At 41.0% G+C, this 26,242-nt stretch overlaps 2 protein-coding genes across 9 annotated transcripts; one reads left to right on the top strand and one right to left on the bottom strand.

Annotated features, from left to right (window-relative positions):
• Nucleotides 1–2,749: 2,749 nt before the first annotated feature.
• CBX3 (chromobox 3) lies at nt 2,750–14,908 on the bottom strand. Of its 6 annotated transcripts, none has more exons than XM_085050964.1 (6): nt 14,742–14,908; nt 12,279–12,329; nt 8,377–8,519; nt 6,665–6,830; nt 4,939–5,033; nt 2,750–3,394 (listed from the first exon to the last, which is right to left on the bottom strand). In XM_085050964.1, exons 2-6 carry the CDS (start codon nt 12,300–12,302, stop codon nt 3,268–3,270), a joined length of 555 nt encoding a protein of 184 aa, XP_084907090.1. In that variant the 5' UTR covers nt 12,303–12,329; nt 14,742–14,908; the 3' UTR covers nt 2,750–3,267. The 6 variants fall into 6 exon arrangements, with proteins under 6 accessions (XP_084907090.1, XP_084907089.1, XP_084907087.1 ...); XM_085050963.1 differs by lacking the exon at nt 14,742–14,908 and adding an exon at nt 13,849–13,989; XM_085050961.1 differs by lacking the exons at nt 12,279–12,329; nt 14,742–14,908 and adding exons at nt 10,353–10,502; nt 13,849–13,981.
• On the top strand, nt 14,057–25,574 carry HNRNPA2B1 (heterogeneous nuclear ribonucleoprotein A2/B1). Of its 3 annotated transcripts, none has more exons than XM_085050958.1 (11): nt 14,057–14,257; nt 19,256–19,366; nt 20,267–20,413; nt 21,626–21,836; nt 22,123–22,224; nt 22,314–22,403; nt 23,069–23,131; nt 23,312–23,431; nt 23,710–23,832; nt 24,855–24,937; nt 25,089–25,574. In XM_085050958.1, exons 1-10 carry the CDS (start codon nt 14,228–14,230, stop codon nt 24,914–24,916), a joined length of 1,059 nt encoding a protein of 352 aa, XP_084907084.1. In that variant the 5' UTR covers nt 14,057–14,227; the 3' UTR covers nt 24,917–24,937; nt 25,089–25,574. The 3 variants fall into 3 exon arrangements, with proteins under 3 accessions (XP_084907084.1, XP_084907085.1, XP_084907086.1); XM_085050959.1 differs by having other exon boundaries at nt 14,058–14,257; nt 22,314–22,394; XM_085050960.1 differs by lacking the exon at nt 14,057–14,257 and adding an exon at nt 15,373–15,724.
• The last annotated feature ends 668 nt before the right edge of the window (nt 25,575–26,242 follow it).

The raw sequence follows: 26,242 nt of genomic DNA, 5'->3' as shown, positions 1-26,242 counted from the left end.
GAATCCATTTGTGCTGAACTGATAAAAATCACTTGCAAAGCTAATAGGTTTTTGCAGGTACTGTATTTGGCTTATTCCATTTAACAGCAATTGCTCTTTGATTAATTTGCAATTAATGCAATAATTAACAAATTGGGAGTTTTATTCTTTCCTAGCAAAGTAGGAACCAGGCTATAAGAGGATGATGTCATAACTGATCATGATTTCACTTTTACATAACCTAGCATTACCCGGTTACGATTAACCTGAGTATTTTCTTCAGCCAGAGTGAGAAACATTGCAGCAAGCACAACTGGGTTTTTTGTGGATTGTGTGTTTGGCTTTTTTTCAGGACAGCAGAATTAACACAGAGCAATCCCAAAATGACAGCCTGAAACCAACTTGGTTTGGTATAAGAAATGAGACAATGACGAGAAACCTTTGTACAACTCACTAACTACAGAAGATATCTCATTTATTGAATCAGTTAATTTTAATTTAATAACATTTGTTAAATTTTTTCTTATGTATGCAGCACATTCAGCATAACTTTACATAACTTGTAACTTTAAAGTGTTGCATTTAATTACTAGCAAAATGCAGTTTGACACAAAGTGAGGAGAAAATAAAAAGGAAACAAATACCAGTCAGCGTATCTACCATAATAATATAAAAAAATCAGCAATCTAAATAACTGTCTAACAAGCTGCAAAATTTTTTGAAAGTGAATACAGTGTATTTTTATTAAGTCAGAAGGAAGAACCAAATATAATGTAAAAAGCTGTATCTAGTTACAAACCTGTATTTTAAGGGTTACAAATTGAGAACCAACCTTTCAACAAAAAGCTTTGTCTACCACTTACAATAACCAATAATTAAAAACAACTGTTTAACCTGTATCGCTTCAAATCAGCAACTTCACACAGACTTGATATCCACATTTGAACTGAGTTACAAAAACTGCAAAGTTTCAGGCAGTAAAATGCAACTTGTACAGTAACAGTTTTAAGACTCTTTACAAAGATATTTCTATTATAGGCCTCCCAAAAATTAAGCCATGAACTCTGTAGAAGGCTTACACATGTGACAAGGCCGGGGTGATTTGTCTAACAAGACAGGTTATTTAAGTGCTGAAATTACCATTATCTGGTGCAAGGGAGCCCCACATTGACAGGGATATCAGATTTCTCCTAGAGCCACTAACAGAAAAGAGACTGAATTCTGCCCAAAACCCGCAATAAAAAATCTTTAGGAAAAACTTCACATAGCAAGTTTTGCCACTGCTGCTTAACTATAAGCAGGTGTTCTAAGGTGACAGGTTTTGTTTCACAATATAAATGGCTTTTGAAACTATTGAAAGGACAAATAATTAATAATTTGTGAAACAGTATCAAAAGAACAAGCACAGACTGGACTCCTTCATTCATCAGGCTATGCACACTGTATGAGGGTCTTCAGGAATATTAAACTTTTTTTTATTTTCTAAAACAAACATACCTGGGCAATCCCAACTGTCTCACCTTTGAGAAGAGCCACAAAGATGATCAGTGGGCTGTAGCACCTCTCCAGTGAAGACAGGCTGAGAGAGTTGGGATTGTTAAGCCTGAAGAGAAGGCTCCAGTGAGACCTTAGAGCACCTTCCAGGACCTAAAGGAGGCTTGCAACAAGGCTGGAGAGGGATTACAAAGGCATGCATTGACAGGACAAAGGGAAATGGCTTCAAACTGAGAGTAGGGTTAGATCAGGTATTATAGGAAGAAATTCTTTACTCTGAGGGTGGTGAGGCACTGGAACAGGTTGCTCAGAGAAGTTGTTGACAACCCATCCCTGGAAGTGTTCAAGGCCAGGTTGGACAGGGCTCTGAGCAACCTGATCTTGTGAAAGGTGTCCCTCCCTATGGCAGGCAGGCTGGAACTAAATCATCTTCAAGGATAATTTCAACCAAAACCATTCTGATTCTATTGACACTGACAATGTACTACTATTTTTTAGTCAAAACTCTAAATTAAGGATAATTCTGAAATAATCTTGGCCATTGACATATAAACACCTCTTAAGGCAAACTATACCATGGTAATCGAAACATAAATAAAAGATGTGTAGATAAAAGCAAATTAAAAGATGAATGGCAATTTTACTCTTCCTGAGTTCCCCACCCTTTACTTCTGCCCTTCTGAAGGCATTCTCCAAGCTGCTGATTATAGGACTAATTTTAAAATTAAATTTGAAATTAAGTTTTTTTTTCCAAGTATATGACTTAAGTATCTTCATTTAAATGTTTCACTTTAAAGGCTGAGCTATATAAGTATTTTTCAGGTGATGGGCTGAACAATACCATCTGAACCAGCCTTAAGTACACTATAGCCTCTTATTAAGACCTGAAATTAAAGCAAAGGCTAATACTGTCAACACGTGTCTAATATTTCCTAGTGTGCCTGCAGAGACCACTTGGCCTTGTGACCAACTGCTGTACCTAAGCTGTGTGGTTGCCATTTGTGATTTACATGAGTATCCAAAGCATATTCATTTTACAGGCCTTTCCTGACTGAAAAAAACCCCTGTGTCTCAGGTAGTATTCACAAAAAATCCCAACTAACAATCAAAGCTTGGTATTTGTCAGGTATTGTGACAAGAGTAGCAGTGGGGTAATATTAATAATCAACCTATCCCCCCAAAAAAACCAACTTACAGTTAAATATATTACAAATTGAGTTTAACATATCAAAAGTTGAGAAATAGCCCGCTTCAAAAGAGTCACAGCCTATCAGTATAAAGGAAGAATATAAAACTATTTTATTGACCACTGTTCACCAGTATTTACAATAAAGTAAACAATATACAGTCTGATAACATTCAAATTACTACAAAGTTAGTTTTCACCTGGTCTTTTTAAGACCAAGTGATCCCAAATACTAAAAAGAATGACCCTACAGGTTTAAAGGGCTAGGTTTGGGTAAAGAAGATACATGCACATCAATAGTATAGAAGACTACAAAACATCTGTGAGTTTGTTTAGACATTCATTATGATTCTGTAATAACTATGGAAGTTCATCAATGTTTTATAAAAGCTTTTACCTAATATGGAGGAAGTAGTAGTATCAAATGCTCTCTTGTGATAAATGAAACAAGTTGCAGAAAGCTTTTATTTACTTGCTGTTGATGCAAAACATACTACTTCAAAAAAATATCAAATTTAAAACTTGTTAGAATGTATGCTTCTCACATTGCTAATAAAACAAATTTCGGGTTTTAATATTCTTATATATAAAAAATGCAATGCAAACAATTATTGTGCTTCATCTTCTGGGCATGAATGCCAAGTTAGCCGTTCTTCATAAAAAGCGATTACGATCTGAGGACACTTCACGTTAGCTTCTTTGGCCAGCACCAGATCTGCCTCATCAGAGTCTTTCCTGATTTAGAAGAGAGCGGAATTTGAGAAAATGAATAATCATTATTTCAAAATATTTAGCAGTTCTTGGTAAGTTCTAAGTTCTGAAAAGAATGTCAGCTAGAAATCAGTTTCCAGTATACTTTTCACTAAAGCTACTAAGACTTTCCATGCTAATGGTAATGACAAGGTTTCATAGCTCCATTGTTCTTCCCTTCCCATGCTTTTTTCTGTTTGAAAGGAAAATGCTACTCAAAGGGAACCAGTTGTAATGTTACATACTGCAGTATGTAATGAAAGAAGTAAAACTTGGTTGATTTTGTCTTTTAAGGACTAATCAAAACTTCAAAGACTTAAAAATCAACAGGACCAACCTTAAGAGGTGGTACTTACACGCAAATTATATTTACTGTTTATGCAAGTAACTCCCTGTATTTCATATTGTTATTCTTGATGCTGTCTTGGGATAATAAACCAAGCTTGCCTGTCTGACATGCTTCAGATTCCATTTTAAAGTGTATGCTGCCTTTACAAGTCAGCTTTGTGCATACATAATCATATCTGTTTGTTACCTATGACCAATTTATGAAAAACTAATCAACTGCAACTAAACTAAAAGGAAAAAAGGCACGTGTTTGCTTTTGCCAATTATCAGTACAGAAATTCAAACACTTACGATATTTGTTTTGCAACTTTTCCAAGTTTCACATAAAATTTATAGAGAATTTAAAAAGGCAGAAGGGAGAGAATCTCCCACAGCACGGATCTTCAGCAGTCTAGGCACATCCCAAGACATACAACGTCTCAGGAGATCACTCAGTTTGACTCCATTCTAAAAATGTGCCCTTCCCAAAGGCTGTAAAAAGCTATCCTTCTTATCCCATCACCTTAAGAAATCTGAATCCCAGCAAATGTCAATTCAATCTCTTGCTTTCTCAGCATGGGGAAGAAGCACTAATTTTACCCCATTTGTTTACAAGGCAAGAAATCCTTCTTCCAACACTGTAGCTAATGAAGATGGCCCCCACCTTCCCTCCCAACAACATTAACTCCCCACATCACTCTCCCCTGTTACTAGCCCATAATGTTAAGCCTCTCCATATTGTTTACTTATCTCCACCTCTGCTTTCTCCCCTAGCTGCTCCCAATTCCACCTTGCTGTGTGCAGAAAAGCTGGCACTGTGCTTGGTTAAACGGTTGGCTATCCAGCAGCTTGCTTCAGCTTATTGAAACATGTAAAGCTGGATTTCTGCCTGCCATTCCCTCAGCAAGAATATTACCAAGATCCAGTTTTTCCATACAAATGCCAATTTCCCCCTATTTTATGAGAAATTACCTTTCAAATTTCTACTTCTGTAAAATCATACAAACAGAAATGATAGTTGGGATTTTGAAAGAAGAGGGATTGAGTACTAACTAAATATAGATTTGTTTTTCTAAGAATACAAGGTTAATAAGGAGACCACCAGCTTCTCTGTCTTACTCCTGAAATGAAGTTGTCTCTTCAGCCTAAGCGCAGCTGCCTGCCCTCCCTTCATGGACAGGAACTGTGGATGTCAAACTTACCATTTCATGAGGAACATAAGCTCTCCACTGCTATCCGTAGCCCCAATTATCCGCTCAGGATCAAGACCCCTTGCAAACCCTCTTGGTTTATCAACCTATTAAGTTAGAAGATGGTTATCTAATTTAAGACAAAATTCTATTTTGGTACTAGGTACACAAATTTTTGTACATATATGTATCTGTGTGTGTATCAGAACAAGAAAATATAGCCTTAAAAACCCATCAAATCTAGGGTTACATATTATTGTCTGAATATGACATGGATTTTTTCATGACCAATCTTCAGGCCAAGTTATTTAGATGTAGGGTAATACTATAGGATTTTATATCCATGTTTCCAGCATTTCTTTCTGAAAACAAAATAGATGAAACAAATGGTCTAAAATAATTTTAGTAGATAAACAAACAAGCATGGTCAGTAAAAATAACGAAAGCAGCAAAGTAAAAACGCATGCCTGGAAGTGGAGAAAACACATCCTTTTCAGCAAAACAACAGGCTTGGGCTGGCTAAGCAAACAATGAAACTGTACCCTTGGGGAACACCTCAACTCTTCTTGGCTCACTGAGATCACACTGGTGACAAAAAATATCACAACTATTTCCTGTATTAGCTCCTTTATAGGTTCACAATATCCTTTTAGACACAGTGGCCACTATTGTTGCTGTTGAGCAGCTAGCAGAGTAATGAATGCATCGGTTCTCAGTGGCAAGAAAGAATGACCTTTATTGTTTTGATTTCATCACATTTATAGAGTTTTCAAAAGTCACCCAGATTGGTCAGTCAGAAGCCTTCCCCCAGGCCTGATTGGCCAGGCCTGCACTGCCCAAGTTCTGGGACACTGTTCCAAAACATCCAAACTTTATCTTTATTTACAAAACACAAGAAAACTTCTCATGGGAAAAACTGTGCTAGCCACACACTATTGTTACAGATGAAGGTGAACAACTGGCTCTATACAGAAAGCAAAATATTCTTTGTATTATTCATGAACTATTCTTTCTGATGCCTTCCAACCTTTTTGACAGTAACCACACGTCCAACTGCTGTCTTCAGTACATGAAAATGGTTGGCAATGTCAGCAGTTTCAAACTGCTAGTCTGAAAGTTTATGGAGTAAAATGTGAACTATTGAGCACATTACTACATGTGCATTATTCTCTACTTATCAGCACTAAATGTGCCGAGTTGTTCACTCATTTAAACTGAAGGAGAAATCCAGACCTTTCAGAAAAGGTAGGCTTTGTTCACTCATCCTTTCTACTTCTTCTCCATCATCATGCTTGGTTCTAATCTATGTAACTCGTTGGTCTTCACAGTTTTCCATCTTGCCATTCACTTATTCAAAATCTAAATATGAAAGCCAAACCAGAACTTCATCTTTGTTCCATTCATGGACCTTTTGCTCTAATATAAATGGATCACTTAATACCACTAATTAATAACTCTTAACCAGTCTTACTTTCAATTATTCAGTAAGTGTTATGGGACAATGTAAGAACTTTAAATCATGTCAGTCAATCATCCTTTACCCACCATTTGGACAGTCTCATAAACCACAATGAATGTATACCCTTTTCAAACTACAGACCAAGATGCTATGCAATTTCTGCAGTTTTAAATCAGTATTCAGTCTCATTCTCAAAGTCACAATATGATTTTTTGGGGGATAGGGAGGTAGGGAAGAGATGCAGGGAAATAGAAGCTTAATAAGCAAACATATACTTACAGAATCACGTTTTTTCTTTGATTTACTATCATCAGATTCGCTATCTGACAAAGATTTTCTTTTGGCACCATCTGTTTTTTCTTTACCAGCTTTCTGAGAGTTCAGAAAAGCTTCAATTAGCTCTGGACAATCTAAGTTCTCTTCAGGTTCCCATGTATTGTCAGCACTGAAACATACACACATTTATGTAAAACTAGGAAAAGGAGGAAAATGTAAACTTAGTCCCATGGCTCCCCTTAATTTAAGCAAGTTAATTTTTGTCTTGCTATATCAGGTAGGTTTGTTAAACCCTAAGGATGTTTATCTTGCCATCTTCAGTAGCTTTCATGTACTGCATTTGATGACTGAAAGAAACACACTCCACTAGTATTGAAAAGCAATGTTCTTAAACTGAAGATAACACAAAAAGCAGCTCTATTAACACCCATGTTCTCAGTGGGGTATGGGAGTTAAAACAAGCAATCTGCACCCTACCAAAACTTACCTGTCCATTTAAAACTGACTCACTTCCCTGGTTCTTCTAAGGACTGTCCATAAAAACAAACTATATGATATCAGTACTTAGACTTACAGAGAAGAGTGTACACAACAATCATTACAAACAGTCATATATATTTTTATTATGCTTTTTTAATCTTTCAGATATGAAGAACACTTTGAAGTTGGCTCTGAGCACTGAATGCAACTATACCTAGAACTAACTTCTTCCTTCAGTTGACTGACTGCAGGAGGGAACAAAAACAAAGGTGGGCAGAGCTGGGCACTGCGTATGTTTTAGTGAGTATGCATTTTGTTAACTAAAATTGGAGGAAGTCCATGAATGTTCCCCACAACCACTAAGCACCTCACACTCAAATACTGCCACAGCACTACTGCACGAGCAGGATACCCACAAAATATTTTCCATTACAATAATGTATTATTGCAAGTTCAAATCAGATCCTCAAATACTAAACACATTGTGCTTTGCATTTATGCATGTATCACTATATACATTTCAGGTGCCAGGATGCACAGTGTTGCAATGTACTCACTTTGGGAGGTATGCAACAATAATATCACCTCATACATAACCATTTATGCACAAATTCTAGGTGCATCACCTTCTTTCAGTTGGTAAAGCAAGCTGCCACAGAGTGTCACTGAAAGGAGGCACAACTGCATTCTTCATAAACAATCAACTTCTTAAGTCTACTGTAAAATTTTCACGTACTTATCTAAGTCCTGGAAAAGACACTCAAAAATTCCTTTCAAGTATGCCTGCTGAAGGCAACCATTGCACAGGCAAACCCACCTAATTTGAGAGCAGATCAGGAAAATTAATAGTAAGCAAACTACCTGCTTCAGAGCTGCCTGCAGTTTAAATCCCTGCATGATTTCTTACTCAGAAGTAACATTCATTCTGCTACATACAGGATAACTGTCAGTCTATCTTACCTTAACAGATTCAGACACAAGCTCTACCAGAGTGGTAGAAGAACAATCTCTAAGGGCTTGGTAAAAAGTTCTTGAATTTTTAATACAACAAACAATGAGCCACAGTATCTTCTGTTTCATTTTCGTACTCAACTGTCCCAGTTGACTATGCACTTGTCCTTCCCTCAAGCTTTTTTAAAGTGGATGCCCATAATCCAATCTCCTCTTTGCACAGTTATTTCAAATCAATGGTTAGTGTTTATCATTCTATCAGAGAAATTAAAGTAATGCCTTACTCTGTAAATCCTTTCCACTTCAAGTAGTACTCCACCTTTCCATTTACAACACGTCTGTCCAGGACCTTCTCCACAACAAATTCTTCAGGCTCTGCCTCTTCAACTTTTTTACCTTTGCCATTCTGTTTCTTTCCCATTTTGTGCTACAAAAGAAATTCAGAATGACATTATTCTTTTTTTTTTTTTCTTTCTTTCTTTTTTTTTTGCTTTACACAATTATTTCACCGGCTTATTAATACTAAAGCCAGAAGCTCAGACTCCTTTTACGTTAGTGCATGTGGTCAGGTAACCTGAGCAAGACATGTTAATGTTCTGGGTTTTTTCAGTTGCTTAAGAAGATACCCAACACCAGTTTTTAAAAAGGTAAATTTTTTTTTGTCTACATACTCAGTGACTATACTCCCCTTAAAAATTTAATTCTCAGTGCTACATGCTCAAAAAATCAGGAAGCTTCTAAAAGTTAACTCTACGCCTGTGAAAAGGCAGAGGGCAAGGCAGAAGAATAGTAATAAGGGAACAGTGAAAATGCATAAAATAGAAAAGGGATGGTACTGAAAAAATGGTGGTTTCTACCTTTTCCAAAAAGACAAGGAGAAACTGATGGCAGTAAAGTTTATGATGTATTGCAACAATATGGAAAATACTCAACAATAACCCGCAACTATTGAACAGGATACATGCTAGGAGCATTCCATTACTGCAGTCCCTTCTTATTCTTAGCCATGCACCCATGTAACTTAAAAAGAGATGTCACAAAGGTGCATAAATTTTAGACTGCTACACTTAAGTACAGCACTGAACACATAAATATAATTTTGCTAACTTACAAAACTTTTAAAGTGCTTTAAGTTTACATTTGATATTTCAAGTAATATTCTTTAAGTTCTTAAAACAGATATTACATCCACATCATCCTCAAGGCATTCCCAGTTTAATAAGGCACAATTAATAGTAGTAGAAGGACACATTTCAGCATTTCCTTGTTTGTAATCTCAAAAAGGTTGGAACAAGTCTATCATGTTATATCACATTTCTGGAGGCCTGGCATACCAAAAGCAGTTTGCTTGCCATTTTGGACTGCATCTCATAAGGAAATTGTTAAGTGGCAGCCATAAACTAAGTATTAAGTTCCTAAAACATGGAGCCATGCAGCACCCTAAAACAAAGTGGACAGAACTAACTCCTCACTAAAGCACTTCCTCACAAAAGCACTTCCTATATGACAGAAAACAGACAAGCAAACATCATGAAGCACCTCTATTTGCTTGATAGCCATTCTCTAGTCCTCTCTAATAGGGGTTAGTTTCAGAATACTGCAGTTTTGAAATTTTCAAACTTTCAGACTTAAAATTTTGTCTTGATGTGGTGAAAGGTAAAAAAAAAAAGTATGTCAGACAGAACAAAAACTGTCTTCTTTTTGTAAACTGAAGACTTGAAGATGATTCTCTTGCCAAAGCCCTGACTTTGTACCCCTTACTTTTCATACTTAATTTTTTCCTCCCTCTCCAAAATACTTCACTCTGGTTAGCAACCTATAAATTGAAGGTTGAAACAGAGAGGAGAAAGTTTCTAGTTTCTCATTTAAACAGCAAACTTCTGTACGTATCTTACATGGCAATTATTTTGGTTTGAGAGCACAGAAGAGAGAACAGAGTATGTATTTCCAATTAGATTTTAACTGCCTGCATATCCCAGGTGTATTTTGACCACAGCATTCATGTCTGAAAAGTGTAAACTTAAGCACATTGGCTTTTTTTGCCTCCACAGGAAAAAGAATGCAAGACTGATACTGAAGGGAAATACAACATGAAGATGTTCAAGGCTTCTATGAAGGCAGCTTCTTTCAAAAAATGGAAGTGTGAAATAGGAAGGGGTAGATATGAGGAAAATAAACAAACAGTAAAAGTAGCAGAGGGAGAAACAACAACACAGAAAAAGACAGACTCACTATACCATAGTAATAACATTATAATTACTGGTGATGAGGCAAGCAGGCTACAAGTGGGGAACATCTCCATCTGTATTCTCCGTTGGACTAAAATTCTTTGATTCAATGGAAGACTGTTTTCTGGTACTCTTTTCGGCTTCACTAATCCTTGTCACTTAAAGATCAATGTTTTGGATTTCTGTATCAAAGCAACAATTTGTTTTTTTACTTTCTAAGACTTAAGTATCTTAAGTATCTTCCACAGAGGAAAATTAATGTCATGGGGGTCTGTATTTTTTTTCTCGAAGTGCAGTAAGAAATAGCAAAATCAAGAGTATGCTGCTTCTGTTTTAAATATTAGAGATTTAATTCGGTCTCATGAATCAGCACTGCTCTTCAAATTCTTGAGCCTATTAAAATAACACTCGATTGCAGAGCCTGCAGAAATACTGAACATGTTAAAAACCTGTACATTCTGAGATTATACGTGTCCATGCAAATCTCAGCCCACAAGTGAATTGTGACACCTGACTGAAGATAAAGCATACTAATGTCCACTTGACCCTGAAGCTCCCCTCTCTATGGCTGCATGTTGTAAGCTGGAACTTGGGCATTTGACCATTGAAGGCTCATCTATAGCTCGTTTCTCTTTCTGCATTCAAAAATCACATATGACAGGTGCAGATCTATGGATAATCACTCTTTCTTTCAGGGGCAAGGTTAAAACACTGACGTGACACTGTGGTGTAGAATTTTAACATGCAAGAGGTAAGAAAATAGGAACTATAGCTACCCTATCCCTTAACATATTTAGGTTTTGCATGCAAATACATAATGAAGCAGAATTAGTTATAGTTCCCATGGGAACCATAACTGATTTTCCTGACCTGTGCAGCAAAATTCTCAACAACATCAAAAGATTAAAAATACTGCATTCACAGATTTTTTTTTTTTCCTCTCTCTGAGGTACCCCCTCCCCAAACTGGCTAACTCCTTCTCTTCTTCAAATTAGGGCTAAGTGGACAAGCAACTACTAACAGAAAGTTCAGACATTCACCTTGGTGAAGTATTTTAAAACAGTACAACACAGAGGAAGCACTCCATTGCACTTCTAAGCCAGGACTTAATACAAGCTTTTAATATATTTTGAGCTGACTGAACCAATAATAATTTCTGTAAATTTAAGAACAGGCCTTTTGAATGTATTATAAACCAGTTCTGCTATAGAAGTTTTGAATTGTGCGCATATATTCTTTGCTTACTTCCCCATCTCAACCTCAGACATAGCTCACGTTGTAATTCAACAGCTCTGTCTTTCATGAAACTATGTATCATTATTAGTTGAATTGTAACCAGCAACCAACTGCCCTTAGGAGTCCATATTTTAATGTCAAGCAAAGCTTTAGAGGACTTGAGATCCATGAATGCATCATTAAAATGGTCCGGGAAGGGTTGACATCTGATAATCTCTGCTCCTATGAAATTCAAAGAAACTGTTATTTGTTAAAAATCATTTCAAAAGGCATCTTAACTATGCCACATCATTTTTCAATAACGTTACTTTTCATCTGTAAAGACTGCCTTTTGTCAGGCACATAGTTTTCTCCAAATACACTGGGAGAAATTAAATGAGTACATGATTTGGACTTCATTTTTTACATGTATGATGAATTACATGGTATGCTGAAAAGAGGCTAAAAAATCCTTAGTGTTTTCTACTGTGGAACAGATGAAATAGTGCAGAGTCCTTTCACACTTTTTTCCCAACAAGTTTCTCTTTAGAAACGGCAGATTTATTAAAACCAAAGACAATGTCCTTTCTAGTAGCCTTACTTTCTGGATCTGAAATTTTGGTCAGAATAATGCTGGGGAGGGGAGATGTGGATGTATCTTTTAAATGGAGATGCCAAGTTATAAGTTTGAAGAAAAATATGTTGATTAAATCCTTATATACTTTAGGTGTGCATGAACTTACCAATGTAGTTTTATTGGAGGCCATTTTTATTGCAGACTTGCAGAGCTTTTACTAGAAAAATGCATGACAATTAAAAGGAAGTTTGCATTACTCAAAGAAAGGCATCCCAAGACAAGCATGGTCCTTGTTCCAACCCCCATGTATTCACTGCATACAACATTTCTTATATGGATTAAATCCAGAACAAAAAGTAGGTTACTACTTTGTCCTGCATAACCCAGTAATGCACCATTAGGCTAGCCGGGATAAACGATACTGACAGGGGGGGATATAGCGTTGAAAAAAGATTTTTCCCAAGGCCTTCAAAAGCATAGACATGTTTCTAGGGAAAAGGGGGAGGACCATCAGGGATGCTTATTTCCTTAAACCAAATAGAACAGGAGTTCAGATTCTAGCAGTTGGAGATATACCTAAAGCATATTAACTGCAAATCTGACAGGAAGTAGATACATATCTGTGGTGTAATGAATCACCCATTATTCTTACATGGTAATAAATTCTTATAAACAGCAAATATTTATCTTAATGCAACTATAACGTTGCCTTCTCATTCTCAAGTTTGCAAGAGTTAAGGTCCTACAGCAATATTAACTCAGCTAAGATGTACATACTACATATTTAACCTATGCAAATTACGTTGAACACAATCCATCCCCTTTTCCATGTCATTTCTCATACCGATCAGCTCCATAGGCATGTATTGTCCCCGCCCCGCAGCAAGCTATAGAACTGTTAGAATTTCCCATACCCCTGGGTAAGGCAGAAAAGTCCTTTAAGGCCAGAAAGCCTCCCGGACTCAGCAATCCCGCCCAATCCTCCCCTGACACGGGAGGTGGATTTTGGCAGTCCCATGGGCGGTGGGGTAGGGGAGGTGGGAGAAGGGCCGGGGCCAGGGCGCCAGTGCAGAGCGTCTCGCCTTGTGTCCCCCCGGCTTGAAATGTAGCAGAAGGAGGGAAAAATAACCCCAACATAACCAATAACAAACCCCCCCACCAGAAAACGGAGGCAGCCCTGCGGAGGCCTGCTGGGGGCGGCTGCGCCTCGGGCCTGCGGCGGGCGCACATGAGGCCGGCGGGGCCGCCCCGGGCGAGGTAAGGGGCACGGGGACCCTGGGCCCCTCCCGCCACCGCTGACAGGGCCCCTTCCACGCCGTCTTCCCGCCGCCCCGCCACGTTTGCCCCGGGCCGGGTACACGCAGGGACCGCCGGCGGGCCGGCTTTGTCTGCCGCGCGGGTGCCGCTGCCCCCGCCCCCGGCGCTGCCCTCCTTCCCCGGGGCGACAGCGCCCGCGGGTCCAGGGGCCTCCCTCCCCCCTTCCCCGCGCGGGTGTCGGAGCCGCGACCCCTCGGCAGCCCCGCTCCGCCCGCCACCCCCACCGCCATGGACGCGGGGGTGGGGAAGAAGAGGCGGTGGGGGGAGGCGGGCGGGCTGCGCTCCGCATCTGCCCGCGGCGGTCCGCAGCGAGCCGCAAAGGAAAGGGGAGTCAGGGAAGGGTACTCGAGGGTGAGTGGGGTGGAAGGAGGCGGCTGCAGCGAGAGAAAAGAGGGAGAGAGAGAGAGAAGGATACAGACTTCAATGGTGCCCAGCCGCTTGGGTCTCTCCCGTCTCCTCCTCGCTCCCGCCCTGCGCGCACTGAGCGGCGGCGGCAGCAACAGCGACATCCGCGGGGGGCTGAGGCGGGGGGTGGGGGCAGGGAGGGAGGGAGAGAGGGAGGGCGGGGGGCGGAGAGCGGCGCGGCGGCGGCTGGTGGGGCTGGGCTGGGCTGGGCTGGGCTGGGCGAGCACTGCGCGCCGGCGGCTGTGACGGGGCAGAGCGCACGACGCCGCCGCCGCCTACGCGCGAGCCGCTACAACCTCCGACCGTCGTCGCCGCCGGCACAGGAGGGGGGCCAAGACGTCTCTCCAACGCGGGGCGAGCGCAGGACCGCGCCAGGCGTCCAAAAGAAGGAAGATGCCTCGCGGCGACAGGGAAAGCGACTGGGTAAGCCGGGGGGAGCGGAGCGGGCTCGCGGATCCCGCGCGGCCGCCATGATGGCCGCCGCCGCCGCGAATGCGCGCCGGGCCGATGCTGCCCGCCGCCGCGGAGCGAGGCCCTTGGTCGGTGCGGCAGGGTGGCCCCCGGGCGCGGGGAGGGCGGGCAAGGAGCGCCGGGGTGGGTTTGGAGCTCGTTTGGAGGGGCCCCCTTAGAGCGCGGCCATTTCCCGCGTTGCGGCGGGGAGGCCCCCGGGCGAGAGCGAGGGGCGGGGGGAGATAAGCGGGCTCGGAAGGCAGCGGGGCTCTGGGGCCCGAAAACTCATTCATAAGTGGGAAAAGGGGTCGCGGAGTCGGCTAAGGAGGCTTCGCTGCGGGCGGGAGATCCGCGGGTGGATCCGCGGGGAAGCTGAAAGGGAGGGGGAGCAGAGGGGGCGGGAAGAAAGAAGCCGCTCCAGCGCCATTTCTCTGGCGCGCGGGGCGGCAGCACTCACCCTTTGTCGCGGTGCGTGCAGGGCCGCCGGAGAGAGAAAAAGGGAGGGAGGGAGGGGATGAAGGAGGGGAGGAGAACAGAGCGGCGGAGCGGGCGGCGCGCCCGATGCTGGCGGTGCGGGGTAGAGCGGAGCGGGCTGCGGCGAAGTCTGCCTCCCTTCGCCGGGGCCCCGCGATGTGTTGTGCTGCTGCCAAAATCTGTGTAGTTCTCACTTCCTCCTGCCCGGGCGGAGGGGGAAGGGGCCAGGGCGAGGTTTCGGGGGTGAGCTGCGCCCGCCCGCTCCCTGCCACTACCGCAGGTGTGGGGGGGCGATGCGTGGCCGCCCCCGACTAGTAATAAGGCCGAGATTTGAGCCTTCGGGGCCTTTTGTCAAATTCCGGAAAAAACAAAAAACAAAAAAAAACCCGTGACACGGTGCCAGCAGCGCTTGAGGCCGCTTCGGCTACGTCTCGCGAGCCTCTTCGTTGTCGGAAAGTGCCGAGCGGGCTGATGACTTGCTGCGTCTTTCTCTCCGGAAATTGCCGAGCTGGCGCCGAGCGCCATTTTCGCATGCTGCGGCAGCTTCCGGAAATTACCGAAGCGAGCCGAATGGGCTTCCATTCCTAGTTCGGCTTTTTCCGGCGGCTGTCGAAGCGGATAAGCCCGACGACGACGGCTCCTTCGGCTCATTTCGGAGACGGCCATTACTAACGGAGTCTATGACTTTTCATTACACGATAAAAACACCTAGGGGCATTATACAGAACAGCAGCCCCTTTGGAGATCTTTAAACTCCAGATCCTAGCTTTTTTAATTTTTTTTTTAATTTTTGGAAAACAATTAATGAATTAAACTAAAACCTCGGAAGCAAGCTCGGGCTGGAGAAGGAGGGCGCTAACACTACGCGGAGCTGAATTTCAAATTACGTAACAGCTCAGGCAGCCATTACCTACTGGTTTGTACGGTACTCTCGAGCAGGAATACGTGAAAACCATGAAGAATATGGTACGTGGAACGGGAGGATTTAGAGTTTGCTTTTAAGGAGGGAGGCGCTTTTGCTTGTGCAGACGGAGTGAATTTTTTCGGGGCTGGGAATTACAAGCAAGCTCGAGTCGTGTCCGCGCAAGCCCGGGCGCTGCTGCCGGGTCGCACTGCGGGCCGGGTGCTGGACGGCTTTGCGCAGAGGAAGGTTCTGGAAGCGGTGGCTAGGGCTGGCGCGCAGCCGGGCGAGGCGGCGGAAGCTGCGGTACCCGTGCATGGCGGACAGCGCGTTCTTAAGCCCGTGGCCATGGCTGTTAATTGTGCTGTTGCTGAGGTGTCGGAGTCGGGGGACGCGGAGGTCCGCGCGTCGGTCGGTGCGCGGGCCGGGGGCCGTCTTGGCCCCGGCGGAGCGGCCGAGGCGGCGCTGCGGGTAATGGCGGTGCGAGGGGGAGGGGTAAAATGGCGGCCTGGCCGAAGCGAGAGGCAGTGGGGATCGCTCCGGGGGAGCGGGCAAAGCGGGGGGGCAGCTGCAGTCGTCTGCAATCCGCGGGGGCGAGGAAGAGCGCCGGGGAACTCTTGGCACCGTGTGTGTAGGTGCGCGCTAGAAGCGGTTTGCAGCGCTGGCCCTGGAGGCGGCGGCGGTTCCCGGGCGCCATTTTCCCCGCCCGGCTCGGGGCCGCGGTGTTCCTGCTGCCGCCACATGGCGGAGCCGGCCGGCCGCTGCGTCCCGGCGGCCACGGGAGGCGGGCGAGCAGCCGCTCGGGGCTTGCAGTGCCCTGCACTTCAGGAATCGCTCTCGCTTGTCTCTGTTAAACGTTTTGGGTACTCGGATTCCGAATTCCGCAGTCAGCGTGGATTGTGGTTGCGCACGTTACTGCTGTATCAAACACCTTTCCTTGCTCGGGTGATTAATTTTTCAGTAAATGCTGTGCGTTTTCCAGTCCTCTCAAATTGCTTTAAGCTTGTGAAGGAAAATACATAGGGATGAAGATCCTACGGAGATTGTAAAGATTTCCTGTGGCGCTCCATTCCTGCTACGAGGTATACTGTGGAAATCTTAACAGAGGTGTTATCTCCAGTTTTTGTATTGTGGCCCTTCAGGTGTTGTCTCCAGCTTTTATATTGTGGGCCTTCGTAGGTATGAGGTGTCTGTGTCTTTACCAAAAGAGGATTTTCCTCTGGATTCGAAAAGGCACTGGCATGATGATAATTACTGGGGTACATTTTACACGTTCAGCACAAAGTTTAGATGGGCAGAGCTCTCTGGACTCTAGTGGGAGGTTAATGTTAAGCTAACCAGAGCTTCTTGAAACTGACACATTTAAGACAAACAGCTTGTCCGCATCTAGACACTGTGTTTATTAGTGGAGCAGCATGTTTATGCTGTTTTCACACAGTGGTTTTTATTAAAGAACTGGTAATAAATTTTGTTACTGCTGTGTCCTGACGTAGGTGGTGCCTGGATGCTGTTCTGGGTAGAGCACGACCCTAAATACATCTGTAAAGCAAATTACTATTCTGTTTAATGTTTGTTAGTAACGTGTGGTATACTTTTGTCATTGTTACAACTGATAGATTTCAGTCTTTCTTTGAGTTTCATTTACAGGTTTGTAATTGTTTGCAGGGGTAAACATAACACTGTAAAAATCCTACCTGTCTACTAAATTTTCTTGATTCTCATATTTTTATAATAATGTGCATTATTAATAAACAGTAGTATGGCACGTGATGACCATATGATTTTTTTAGTCCTGTTCTGGTTTGCAGCGCTCTTTTGTTTATTCCTTTCATGCTATGAGGTGAAAGGAAATGACTTAAAACACGTGTCTGCTGCTTTTAAACACTTGTCTCATTTTGCCTATCTGTACAAGGAGGAGACAGTAGTAGCCTTCTCTGGGTTCCTAGAAGAAAAAAGACTAGATCCAACAGCAGATTCCAAGTGTTTTCAAGGCAAATTTGAGAACTGATCAGTTTCAAATAGGGTGTGTATTTGGCGGGGGGGAGGGACAGAGAAAGTTGACTTCCTTGTCAGACTGCAGTGTGTCAGGCTGGTAATATGGAGGTGTCTTTTGAAAAAATACCTGGTTTGTTACTGCCTACAGTAATTGTCTTCCTGTTATTTGCATCTAGATCCAGGCCTGCCTTGGACAGCCTCAGAAAACATGTTGGTCTACAGGCAGATTTGCTTAATACTTTTAAAAGTATATATGCACTGAAGTATTTTCCGTATTTTCTTAGTCTCATTGGTCTTCCAGTTTTCTTTCTAAATTTAGCTTAATACCCACTGCAACAGTTAATCATGTTGTATTTGTCAAATACAGCTACTGGTGCAGTGTTTGAGTTGTTTAAAAAACAACCACCACACTGAAGAAAACATATAACCAAACACTCAAGCAGATTTTCTTGATTTTTATAGTTAGTTAACAGTATAAAGCTGAAGGGATTTGGTTTGAGTTGTCTTGTCCCTAGCAGGACAGTTCTCTTAAAAACAACATTCCAAAACAATAAATTTGTGAAAGGGGACTACTTTTTAGTGCATTTTAAAAAATTGTTTGGCATGAAATTTCAACATGTATAAACTGGTAATTCTACTGTATGTAGAAGATGGCCATTAAACTGCCTGCTTTGTAGAAAAAGTTACCATAAAAGTGTTTTGAACTGGCAGAGGTTGGAAGGTTGTCCTTTCTGCTTTAGTTTACCACTAAATACAAAATAGTGTCTGCAATACCTTATTACTGGTCCTGTTTTGTGGGGTTTGTTTGGGGTTTTTTATGATGCACTTGTTCAGCAGAGATCTCTTTTGCAATGACAACTGCAGTGATAATTCCTCTGCAAGGAAATAAAGTCTTACTGAAAGCATGATTTATATTAGTGGATACAAATATGTATTACTCACATTTCTATTACGAAGGGAGTTATTTTAAGACTGCTCCTGTTGAGTGTGGATAGTTGGTAATTGTAATGGTGTGGGATCCCAGATTAATTTTACAGGTGCTTGACTTTCATTTGTTTTAGTAATTGTGGAGAAAATATGAATAGTTAACCTGTTTTAAAACATCTTTAGATGTATTTAATTTATTTTTACTTTTAGTACCTTTGATGAATAGTATGGTAGTATTCATGGAAAACAATTTAAGTCAGAATGGTTTTTAAAAATGAGTGTCACTTGGCATAGAATCACAGTATGAGTTAATACATATTTTCTGTAATAAAAATAACCCCCAAAGTTCTCATTTTCCTTTTCTTTAAAAAGCATCTCCTATGGGTCTTTGAGAAGAATATTCTGGAAGTCTTCCAGTGTGGTCCCTTGTTTTCGATATCTAGAGGGAGAGACAGGAATGAGGACTGAAATAAAATTTGAATTGTAAAAGTGGACCTGTAGACATGCTAAATTTCTTTAGTAGGGGTAGAACATTTAGAAGAGCCAGGCCTCATTTTGAAAATAAGTTTTACCGAAGGTTTTTAACACTTTCGAAAATCTTGGTTAGCATCTGACGTGCTAATGCAGAAGAGGTGTTTTAAATTATGTTAATGTAATCTTTTTTTCTGTGGCAGAGGGAAAAGGAGCAGTTCCGCAAACTGTTTATTGGTGGCTTGAGCTTTGAAACCACAGAAGAAAGCTTGAGGAGTTACTATGAGCAATGGGGAAAGCTTACAGACTGTGTGGTAAGTTTAGCATACCAATACAAAGCAATGGCATGGAATGTGTTGGAATAGTTAATGGGGAGTTTGTTTTTTGGATAGCTTAGAGAAGATGTAATATTAGATTTTAATTGTGCAGTTGACTGGTTTATACACAGTTCAGTCCATTGTAGCAATGCATACATTTTTCTCTTGCAAACTTGATAGTTAGGAGCATTCACAATCTGTTTTCTGTAAAGCTCTCCCACATTATCTCTAACCACTGATTTCAGCAGTTCAACTTTGGTATTACTGGCTGAAGTGCATTAGGAAGTGCTCACACAGAGCACTATTACATCTGTGTGGTTGGTAACATTTGGCAATAAGCTGGAAAAGAGAATGTCTTTCTCTATGATGTTTTCATAGAGTCATTTAGGTTGGAAGAAACCATTTAGGTCATCAGTTATTGCCGCAGCCCTGACAAGTTCATCACTAAACCATGTCCATATGCGCGAAGTCCATGCGTGTCTTAAATATCGATGGGGTGGTGGCTGTGGTAGAAGTTCTCTGATGAATTTGTCCTGGGAGTAGTAAATACATGTTTCATAACAGATTAAGGTCTGTGGTGTTCATGAAGCTTAAAAGAAATTATGTGTATGATTTTCTTCTCAAAAATGAACATAAATGCATCTCCCTGATCTAGGAGCATAACTCAACACTGAGTTAAATGAGTCTTGGAGGGCAACGGTGGTTTGAATTTTTTCAATGCCAAGCAGTGCTGTTCATGTAGTAAATCATCAGAGTCTGGTACTTTACTATAATTATGTTCTGAAGTCAAATTAAGTAAAATGTAAATTAGGCTTATACACTTTCTTCAAGTACTGTTAGCAAAAAAGCTTAATGTGAGACAGGTATCAATGGTTTAAATGTGTTTTTTGGTTTTAGGTAATGAGGGATCCTGCAAGCAAGAGATCAAGGGGGTTTGGTTTTGTAACATTCTCTTCCATGGCTGAAGTTGATGCAGCTATGGCTGCAAGACCTCACACAATTGATGGAAGGGTGGTTGAGCCTAAGAGAGCTGTGGCTAGAGAGGTAAGTACCGCTTTGAAAGCAGATGCTTGTCATGCTTTGAAAAGACCTGTTTTGGTCAGACAGGCTTTGTTCTTGCTTGAAATTGCCTGGGTTTAAATTCTCTAGTTAAAAGGCTGTAGTTGGGGCACTGTTTCCCACACTTTTGGTCTCTTACATACATGTCTATTATTGCAGTGAATTACTAAGTTAATCTGGTTGTGGAATCATGTCTGCAGGGACGCCTTTGGGGTCTGAAAGTAGTGTTAAAGAAAACATGTTGAATGCCTGAAATTACAAAGTAATTCTTTTCTGGAATGGTTACTGTTACTAAGCCTCAAATTAATGAGTTCCTGTCAGTTTTACTGACTACTCCAAGATCTTTTTGGGGAATTTCTGAAAGGTGTATAAAAATAGAGAATGTAGTGGGGAAACTTTTTTCCCAGTGGCAATGCACAGAATAATCTGTGGACTGTGCTGGCTTTAGCCCCAGGCATACTTGATTTTAACTTCAGGGTACAAATTTAGGGGTGTGTTCAGGAACACGGTCAACCATTAAGCCAGGTTACTGTGGCACAGAGGTACTTGAGGAGCAAGTGTGTATTTTAAGGCAAATTCCATTCACCACATGGGAGCTCTGGGAAGGTTTGCCAGTTTAAGGTTGGACTGAGGTGTTCTAATACATTTGGACTGAAGAACTGGAATTGAATGAGCCTGTCCCAAAGGTACAGGGAGATGGAAATCATAATCACTGTTAACTATCCCAGTTTTCTTTCCATTCTCTGCAAAATGCAGGGTTGGTTAACATTTGGAAAAATGTAATTACAGTACCATAAGTGCTTACTTTTTAAGGGGGTTACAATGCATGGTTGTGAATTGGCTGAGGTTGAAGGACCTTGATACAAGTGGAATGTGGGTTCAGTGCTTTTGGGGAATTGGGTGGAAGAAGCTGATGCATCTTTGTTTAAACAACTACAAAAGTCATGCTCTACCTCAAGTTAATGAATACTTGCAGTTCTTTCAAACAGTTACATAGTTTTCAGTGCTTTTAAGGGTTTGACATAAAGGGAGGAGGAAAACCCTCCAAGTAACCCTGAGTTACTTCCCTCATAAGAGTGCTGTGCCTCAGTGCTTGAAAAGTCCTAGTTTATCTGAATTAGATTCCTGAAATCTTGGCCAAATAGTGTTTTGTGAAATCGTTTTTCTTTGTGCTAATTTAAAGAGTTATTTTAACAGGAATCTGGAAAACCTGGTGCTCATGTTACTGTGAAAAAACTATTTGTTGGTGGTATTAAAGAGGACACTGAAGAGCACCATCTTCGTGACTACTTCGAGGAATATGGAAAAATCGACACTATTGAAATCATTACTGACAGACAGTCTGGTAAAAAGAGAGGGTTTGGATTTGTTACATTTGATGACCATGATCCTGTGGATAAAATTGTATGTAAGTAATTTCACTCTTTCCTTTGACAGTGCTGATCCTTGTAGCCTTGGTGATTGTGTAAAACGAAACTTACAAGTAATGGGATTAGTTATTTGCCTGTGTATTTGCTACATCATAGTTCTGCTTACTTGTGTGGGAACACGCATTTCAAATAAGTACTGTCATCTTTGTTTAAAAATCGTATGGTATTTAGCGTTCTTTTGAATGATTCAGAATATGTATGGATTAGAAATCTGATACTCTGGCTTGTTGCCAGTTAAATGCTGATAGCCTCTTATTATTACAGTGCAGAAGTACCACACCATCAATGGCCATAATGCAGAAGTAAGGAAAGCTCTCTCTAGACAAGAAATGCAGGAGGTTCAAAATTCTAGGAGTGGGAGAGGAGGTATGTACAAGTATTGGTTAATGGTTCATGGTTGGCTTTTGTGTTCACTTCACACAATCTCACTACTGATAAATGTTAAACTGTTACAGGCAACTTCGGCTTTGGTGATGCTCGTGGAGGTGGTGGCAACTTTGGTCCAGGACCTGGCAGCAATTTCAGAGGGGGAGCCGGTAAGACAGGCATGTTTATGGAATTTACTTTTTTTTACTTTTATTAGTACTGGCTTTCTGGTTCTGGGTAACTTTGTAAGCTGTTGTGCTGTTTAATTTAAATGCAGCAGCAGCAGCTGAGAGAGCTTTTGGGAAAAGTAATTTGCGAATCAAGTTGTGTTTTGGTGGTGGGGTGTTTTTTTTTTGTTTTTGTTGTTTTGGTTTTTTGTTTGTTTTGTGGGTTTTTTGTTCTGTTTTTTGTTTGGTTGGGCTTTTTTGGCTTTTTTTTTTTGTGTGTGTGTGTGTGTTTTGTTTGGGTTTTTGGGGTTTTTTAAAACGTTTGTTTGTGTTTTTTGTTGGTTTTTGTTTGTTTTTGGAGGTTTTATATTTGGGGTTTTTTCTAGCTTTTATTGAAAGCCAAAAGTAAGCTAAACTTACTTGCAAAGAAGGTCAGAGATTTCTCTGATTCTGTGCAGCACTTGCCTCACCTTTTAAAACTGGATACCACACAAATGCAAGAAAAGAAAACATATCAAATGATTATTGGATGTTTCACTTCTGTTTTTCTGAAGTTAATTGTGCATGTGGTTAATTGATAATTTCTGAGATTTGGTTCTTAAGGTCATAAGGGTTTGAGAATTCAGCTAGTTCATTATGGCTAAACTGAAATCCTTCGGGCTTTTTTCTCCCAATAGATGGATATGGAAGTGGCCGTGGATTTGGTGATGGATATAATGGATATGGTGGAGGACCTGGAGGTTAGTTTGTTGTTGTGGTGGTGATTTTTCTCTCATTAAGAAACACTTCCCTATTTATTTGTCATTTGTCTAAAAATTATATTAATTACCTGAGCCATTTTGTTGGCTATCCTTTGTTTGTGCATAATTTGAGTGCCTTTTACATTGAAAAGTTCATTTAAAAGGATTATGTTATCACAGGTGGAAACTTCGGTGGTAGCCCTGGTTACGGAGGAGGAAGAGGAGGATATGGTGGAGGAGGACCTGGATATGGCAACCAGGGTGGGGGCTATGGAGGTGGTTATGACAACTATGGAGGAGGTAACATTTAGGCTTAAAATGTCCAAGCATTTCAGTTATAAATTACTGCAAGTCGTTTGAGACTTGGAGGGAGGAGGGGTTTGTGTAAATGTTGCCTAAGGAAGCTGTTGGTTTTTAAGCAGTACGAAATTGAATGAAGACACTGTTTGTTGCATGCACTGCTGGAAAACCTATGTGATTTTGTACTTTATGTAAAATTTTTATGATGAGGTAACTTAGAGTGTTGTATCCTTTTTAGCTAATCTAGGTATTTTCCTACTTTTGTGTTGATAATACAGGCAATTATGGAAGTGGAAACTATAATGATTTTGGAAACTACAACCAACAACCTTCAAATTATGGTCCGATGAAGAGTGGAAATTTTGGTGGCAGCAGGAACATGGGGGGACCATATGGTGGAGGTATTGCATATGTCCTGATTGTCTTTGTAGCCAGAGTGGGTGGGCTTCTAGTCCTTTGGGGAAATAGAAGATGAGACATGGGGTAACTGTTTTGAACTAAAAAGAGGGATTAGATATTAGGAAAAAATAGGGGGTGTGGGGGTGGTGTGGCACTGGGACAGCTTGCTCAGAGGTCGTGTGAGTGTCCCATCTCTGGCAGTGTTTAAGGCAGGGTTGAATGGGGCTTTGAGCATCCTGGTCTGGTGAAAGATGATATCCCTGCCCATGGCAGAGGGGTTGGAACTAGATGACCTTGAAATTGAAAGGTCTTTTCCAACACAGGCCATTCTATATGATTCTGAGATGGATATTGTAGAAATTGGATAACTTCTGCAGTAGATGGAGTGCAGTGGCTGTATTTTTTTCTGCAAGTTTGTTTAAGGTTTTTGTCTTGAGACTGTAAAGCTTGTCTCAGGGAAAATTATTTTTACGATTTTTTTAACAGATGAAATACACTGACTTTCCCACAATGTTTTGCGGTTTTGAGTCCAAAGATTGTGTTTCGTGTTCTTTGCTGTCAGCTCACACTATTTGTGGAGAGTCTGGTTACTTAATGTCCAGCGTATTTGATGGGATTTTTTTCTTCCTCTTGGGTCATTTTTTTTCTGCTGCTTCCTGCTTTTTGTCGTCTAAATGTTATTTAATATGGAATATAAAGCCTGTGAAATGGAAACTGAAACGTGAACCCCTTTCTTGTAAGGTTTAGCATGCAGTCAGGACTCACAGGCTCAAGACAGCACAGTGCATCAAATTACATGTGACACTATTGAATCTTCTAAGATTTCAGCGTGTCGTTGCTTCTTGTGTCAGTATTTGGAGGTTATTTAGGGGAAGACGGTGAAATGTTAGAAGGCTTTGTAGTCTACGGAAAGCAGATATTACTCTTCATTTAGTCAAGCTTTGATTGATTGATTCAGTCAAACATTCCTAGATTAAAAAAATGTACTGATGGGACCGTTCTGTTTCTTATTCTGCAATTGCAGGAAACTATGGTCCAGGGGGCAGTGGAGGAAGTGGTGGATATGGAGGGAGGAGCCGCTACTGAATTTCTTCAAGCATGCCATGGGTAAGTATGTTTATAAATGTTAAAATTGCAGTGATTCTTGAGAGTAGCTGCAGGACCTAAAAGCTTTTTAGGATATTATCTTTCCTTTAAAAAATGGTTAGATGAATAATTTCATAACCTATTTTTTTACTCTTTACTTCTGTTGAAACAGGCTTCACTGTATAAATAGGAGAGGATGAGAGCCCAGAGGTAACAGAACAGCTTCAGGTTATCGAAATAACAATGTTAAGGAAACACTTATCTCAGTCATGCATAAATATGCAGTGATATGGCAGAAGACACCAGAGCAGATGCAGAGAGCCATTTTGTGAATGGATTTGGATTATTTAATAACATTACCTTACTGTGGAGGAAGGATTGTAAAAATGCCTTTGAGACAGTTTCTTAGCTTTTTAATTGTTGTTTCTTTCTAGTGGTCTTTGTAAGTGTAGAAGCATTCCTTTGATAATGTTAAATTTGTAAGTTTCAGGTGACATGTGAAACCTTTTTTAAGATTTTTCTCAAAGTTTTGAAAAGCTTTTAGCCAGGATCATGGTGTAATAAGACATAACGTTTTCCTTTTAAAAATTTAAGTGCGTGTGTAGAGTTAAGAAGCTGTTGTACATTTATGATTTTAATAAAATAATTCTAAAGGAAATATTGTGTAATTTTAGATTTTTTTTTTAATACTGTAAAATAAGGCAAGGAGTGGGTAGTATAAGGTCCCACAAATAATACGAAGATATTGTTGTACGTGTAAAATTTAATGCTGGTGAGAAAAAGTATGTTGTCTGTAAATTACCAGGTTTAAAATATCTAGGTAACTTAAGGGGTATCTCTGCAAGGAGAAACACCTTTTTAGATTTTTTAGATGCTGCTTCTTCAATGGCAAGGAAAGGAGATATCCCCAGCAAGGTACTCTTCCAGGGACGCAGGTCTAGTACAAGAGAACTCTTGAAAACGTCACTAAAAGTTCAGCCAGCCTTAAAAAGCTGTGCTGAATTTCTGCAAAGCTTTAACTACGGTAGATTGTTGATAAGGATGGCATCGAAGGCTGAGGGTGTAGAGCAAAATAGTTCTAAGCTTCAGTTAAACTTCTTTAGGTAAGATCTTATTTACTTTTCCTTTCTTAATGTTTCAAAACCAAGAAAATAATAATGTATGACAGTATTCTTTCAGTATAGTGATTATCGTAACGTAGTTTAACATAGCAATGAATTGAGTTAACCATTACAAATTGAAAAGAAATTTGTGAATCCTGTTTTCTTGTATTATTACATTTTTTACAAAAAAAATTGTTAATTTCAGCTACTTAACATATTTTTT

This window comes from Lichenostomus cassidix, chromosome 2, assembly GCF_008360975.1.
Source record: "Lichenostomus cassidix isolate B80296 chromosome 2, HeHo_3.0, whole genome shotgun sequence".
In the NCBI taxonomy this organism is placed as follows: domain Eukaryota; kingdom Metazoa; phylum Chordata; class Aves; order Passeriformes; family Meliphagidae; genus Lichenostomus; species Lichenostomus cassidix.
This window is presented reverse-complemented; position numbering and strand designations above follow the sequence as displayed.